Raw genomic sequence first — 5,995 nt, forward strand, 5'->3', positions numbered from 1 at the left:
CCCTATTCTCACAATCACATGTTCTTGATCTGAGTTGTGTCAAAGTTCTGTAGAATAGACTCCGGGAGGGAATCTAGTGAATGATCGTTTAAAGCAAATTAACATCCAATTCCTGTTAACGAAGAAAACCGAGTGTTATAACAAGATATACTGATTTTGACATCGAATCCGAGATCACATCAATCACCATTTCCCAATCAACGTTGATTTTTTGTATCACAATCTAATTTAAAGTCCTCATCTATCTGTTAACTAAGGGTGAACTAATGTGCTTCAATGAAATAAATTTTGGACCCAATTAAAACTGTACAGCTTTAATGAAGATGTCTTGTTTATCATTGAAAGGTACAGCCGTTTATTTTGCGATATTTGACTTAGTGATTGTCGATTTATGTAGAAAAGTTAATGGTTACAGACTTAAGTAACTGAAATACAAAAATACCAATGTTTTAACATGGAACAGTTTAAATTGCACAACTTTATAAATGCAGCATCAAATACAGTACCACTACACGTTAGCTACCGGTAATATTCAATCAAATCTAAATATCCTATTTACCCAAATACATTTCTTTTAAATCAGTCATGCTCTTTTGCCTAACATTTATTATTCTACGCAAATCATTTCAGATGAATGCTTATAACCCAAATATAAACTACATGTAAATATAAATGTAAATTGTAATCATTCTCTTAACTTGTTATCATTTGCAAACATTATTTGAAATTAGGTCCCTAAAACTCCTGTAGTTACCATTGAAAAAGTCGAACCACGAAGTTCACAACCAGCGGTAAACTTTAGTACAGTTGTAGAAGTTCGAGTGAAATTCATCAAAGACTTTGTCTACATACCGATAATTTTTCAGTTACAAGTAAATTCAAGTGAAGCAATTATAATCAGACAAAGTATTCAAACAATTGGATATCTATTGAAAACTGTAGCGCCTGTGGGTTCTGATCTTTCTGTTAAACCGTAAGCTTGATTATTAACCGTATTCTAATGTTTATGTAAATGTGAATAAATGATTCATTATGTATGCATACTCACGTATAATGTTACAAAAAATCCACTATACGGATGTGGATCAATATAGCTGCATCAAATGTGGATTAAATTGACTATAAATACCTATCATTTACTATTTCTAAAGCAGAATTCCTTGTTGAAATACATGACGTCTACCAAACTTTCAACTTTCGAAGAATTTTCATTAGGATTATCTTATCCACACTGTCACACGACTTCTCATAGTCAAGGAAGTTGATGTATAGTGACGAGTTCCACCCAATAGATCGTTCAACAATGATCCACAATGTTACAATATGATATGTCCGCGATTGATCCTTACGAAATCCAGTCTGTTCATATTGAAATTGAATGTCTACTGAATCTTTCATCCGGTCTAACAACACTGTTGAAAACCTTTCATGATACCGGTAGTGGTGTGATGCCTCTATACTTCTCACATTCTCTCACATCTCCTTTCTTTGATACCTTAATGAATTGTCCTTCTTTTCAGTCTGTCAGTGACACTCATTCCTTCTCCAAACTCTTCCTGAATAGAGTGTAAAACATAAATGCAGTTACTTCATCGTTCAAAATTGGTGCTTCAGTGTTTCTGATCGAATATTGTCAGGTCCTTCTGCTTTACCACTCTTCATTCGACTGATGGTCATCCTAATTTCTCCCAGCGTTGTTGGAGTGACATCTATAGGGAGGTTTGTGATTGCTGCCTCGATATCCAGTGGATTCAGTGGAGCTGACCTATTCAAGAGTTCTTCGAAGTGTACTGCTCACCTGTTGCTTTGTTCTCGAATTTCGGTGTTTCACTTGCCTTCTTTGTCCTTGACCGGTCTCTCTTCTCTACTATATTTCTCTGTTAATTTCTTCGTGGTTTCACATAGTTCATTCGTATTTCCTTTACTCACAGCTTTACCCACTGTCGTTGCTAGGTCTTCTACATATCTCTGTTTGTCAGGTCTATTCATCCTTTTCATTTGTTTGTTTGCTTCAGTGAATTCAGCTTGTGACTTGACTTTCTCTGTTCATGTTCGACTGTTGTTGTTAATTACTGTCTTCCTGTTCTTCCATTCATCAATGTTGTTCGGGGTTGGCATAGAGATGCGATCATTCTAATGATGCTTGTTGTGGTCCACAACCTCCTGACACGTTGAAGTTAGTGCCTCTTTGATCCCTTTCCATTACTTCACCATCGTAGTTTATTCTTCTTTTTCTTCGTCCGATAGATCTTGTAAGGCTTGTAGCGTATTGTTGAGAGTTCTCTTGAATTGGTTGAATTTGTTGGTATCTGGATGGAAGACTGTATTGAATCTTTGTAATGCTGTTCGTCTTTAGCTGTAGTTTCGCCCTCGCAACAAGCAGGTAGATGTCATGTCATGCTATGTCAACTACTCTCCTCATTCTCACGTCCTCCATTGTCCTTCCGAATTTGTTAGTAATGTCAATATGATCTATCTGGTTCTGTGTCGTATGGTGCGGTGAGACACATGTAACATTGTGTATGCGTTTGTGGTGAAATGTTGTGCCACCCATAACCATTTCGTTGAATGCAAATAGATTTGCAAACCTGTCACCATTCTCGTCTCTTTCTCTCAGTCCCAGTCCATGTCATCTCATGGTATCTTCATATCTAGTGTTGTCCATTCCGAATTCGCTGTTTAGGTCTCCCATCAGAATGGTCAGGCCTTTTCCTGTGCACTTCGCTATGATTGATTGCAGCCTCTTGTTAAACTGATCTTTATCGTCATCATTGCTATCATTGGTGGGTGCATAACATTGGATGACATTCACTGTGATTTCATCCTTCTTTGCTTTGAAGGATGATTTGATGATTCTGGATTCATGAGATTCCCACCAAATAAGTGCATGTCTTGCTTCATTGGACAGCTTCATCGGAACAACTCCCTGAGTGTGAGGAGTATCTTTTTCTTATTCGCGACCGGAGTCCAACAGAATCTCTCCTGAATCTATGCTTTTCTGTCGAGGTTTTGTCCGATGGGTTTCACTAATTCAGAGTACTGTTGTGTCGTATCTTCTCACGTCCGTTGCTACTTGACTGGTCCTTCCGGCCTGTTACATTGTCCGGACATTTTATGTCACTAGATTAATGGTTGCTGTGTATGTTAGGAGTGCCATCAGCCACGTGACATGCGAAGAATCTCGTCTTCCATTATGAGGCATCGTAATTCTACCGAATGTAGATCCTTCAAACCGAAGAGCAGAGTCTATATAGCAAAATTTGTTTAATCTGGTTGGCGATTATTAGCATGATTGTTTTCCATGGGATGGTGGTGCAGACCCCTTGCCCATCTATTTTCCTTTACCCGGTCTTGTGACCAACAGTAGGCCTAGAAGAGCCACAGGCGGAGTTAGTTTAAAACTAAGGTTGTTTAAATGGCTCATTAACTAGTACTCATTTCAAAAATATTTCATAAAATTGCTGACTCATTGAAATTCTCGAAAATTTGTACAAATCGTTAATAATAATTATCAGTCCTCCATTTCACTTGAGATGAACACAAATTGGTAATGATTTGTTACTAATTAACATGAAATTCAGTTGCCATATCGTCCTCATCAACATGAGTAATTTCTTCAGAATAATCAACCTTTTGATGTTCAGAGCTTATTACTTTGTAACAGGAGAGTATCCAGTACCACCTCTGTTCGATTCTACTCATTGCCCTATTTTGATTACATTCATGATGTGCTAATCAACCTTAGTTAGTTGACACTAGATTAGAAATTAATAGAATAACAATTATCAAAAATGATTATTCATGAATATATTGACTGAATATCTGACTCAGTTTACAAGACATGATGTATAAAATCAAACTATGTCATAATGAAGGAGAACAAATGTTTTACATTCAAGTTCAACACCACAAGCTAATTGTGGCTGAATTTGTACTTGGAAAAAGCATTCACAACTCATTCTCTTCATATTTTACTATTAATTATACAAGAAAACTTGAACTGACTGACATAAGAGATTTTGTTGTTCGCCTAGGACAAGCAAAGTATTTTAATAAGTAGTAAATACAAACTTTTAGTATATTAACTGTTCATTGAACAGATTGATAAAATACATAGTTACAAACAATTTTGATTTATCGAAAATTTTGTTTAAGCTTATTTTGACAAGATAATGTAAGATATATTTTGACTGATTTCTGTTCGATTCTAAGATGTTGGACCATCTGTTGAACAGATTATAGCATACACAAATCCACTTGGCATATTGTTCGGTTTGGGATCGAATGGAGGAGGTGCAGTAATGAGTAAGGATTTGGGAGAAACATGGATTTCAATCAACGCATTCGTGTATCAAAAGACTTTGAATACGTCGACTGAAATCATCACAGCGAGTGTCATGCCATGGATTTCATTGAGCGGATCAATTGACAATACACTGTTTGAGTCATTTTGCAGGATGCGAGTGGCTCAACAATGGAATGGTAAGTAATATATAGTAACCAGATGCTCAATTGTGTTTTCTGTCATCACACATGAAAGTGTGCATCAAAACTTAAGATTATTCAATATTTCTTCAAGTTTCAGAGTCATGTCAATTCTAACCGATCACATACCTCTTGTGATATTCACTAGATAGCAATAGCAATATGTATGGCATTTATTTCTAAGATAGTTGGTTTTCCCATTAGTGAATAATCTGTTTTTCACACGGTTGTTGTTCAATAGTACCTTTACAAATTCCTAATATTCCATAACGTAACTTTTGTGATTTAATGCAGACATGAAGATGTTAACACCACTTTCACATTATTTTGTTAAGAAGCACACAGATGAACAACGAAATTTTAATCTGAATTGGTTTATTTATATTCATTGATTCCACCGTTTGCATGGTTGTAGGACTTTACTCATTGTATACTGTTTTGACTACGTTCTACTATCTAATATTGTTTAAATAAGAGAGATTATTATTATACGTATTACAGGAGATTGCTAGATTTCTATGACATACATGTTTGGTTGCACTGTGAATACGACAGGCATTCACGAACACATTGTAGCATAGTTATGGTCCTATTATTAACACTCAAAATATGTTTATCAAAAACGATACTTAATTTGAAGTTTGAGAAGTGAGTTTATCGACTGATTGATCACCGTTTAATCTTGTTTGTTTTTATATACATCTCCTTTAGTGTGCATCAACGGAATGTATGCGAATGAACTTCTATTGGCAAACTGGACTAACACCTGTCCAAACATCAAACCCTTTTAAATGATCCATTACATTCACAGTTCGGATACAGAAGTTTGTTCAAATATTTGTGCTTTTATAACGTGTTCATTTTATGTTGTGTGCAATAATAGAACATTTAATTAATTTTATATTGAATTACCTATCTTGCAACTAGCCTTTTTTTAAAATAAAGTACATATTAATCACATTTGCATTATATTCTGACCTAATGGAGAGTCGCTTAAGTAGTAATTTAGCAGATAGTTGGTTGCTATTTAACTAGTTTCCTGTGTAAGAATAGGATTTTCGTAAATTACAGCATCAGTAATATGTCAACGTTTAGTTCCAAGAAGTTTGTCAATGTACTTGATAATTACACTATAAATGGTGATCATCGAACTATGACGCTTACTTTAGTAAAGGATAAATTAGATTTGCAACACATACTGGAGTCATCTGAAGCAACTTGAACATGGTCAGTAAGATTTGGATACTAGAATTCAAGGAAATAAAACCTAAGAATAAAATTATAGATCTTCCTCCAGACTAAACCCTTTGTCACTCAGATTGATGAAGTAAAAGGAAGCTAACTGAATATGTTGTCTCAGATATTTCGTTACTTCACATCAATCTGTTCAGTAGTCAGAGGGACTTTACTTAATTATATATCTAGCGTTCTCCCAACCGAAAGAGAATACAACGCTACTGCGAACCTTGGTTTCATTTTTCATATCTCTTTACTATATCAGGTGATAACA

The 5,995-nt window shown here is 35.3% G+C and overlaps 1 protein-coding gene across 1 annotated transcript; it reads left to right on the forward strand.

Moving 5' to 3' along the window:
• Positions 1-454: 454 nt before the first annotated feature.
• On the forward strand, positions 455-977 carry Smp_168440 (hypothetical protein; the record flags this gene model as incomplete). Its single annotated transcript, XM_018792573.1, has 2 exons — positions 455-514; positions 732-977. 2 exons carry the CDS (start codon positions 455-457, stop codon positions 975-977), a joined length of 306 nt encoding a protein of 101 aa, XP_018644013.1.
• Positions 978-5,995: the final 5,018 nt, after the last annotated feature.

Source organism: Schistosoma mansoni, assembly GCF_000237925.1.
Source record: "Schistosoma mansoni, WGS project CABG00000000 data, supercontig 0247, strain Puerto Rico, whole genome shotgun sequence".
In the NCBI taxonomy this organism is placed as follows: domain Eukaryota; kingdom Metazoa; phylum Platyhelminthes; class Trematoda; order Strigeidida; family Schistosomatidae; genus Schistosoma; species Schistosoma mansoni.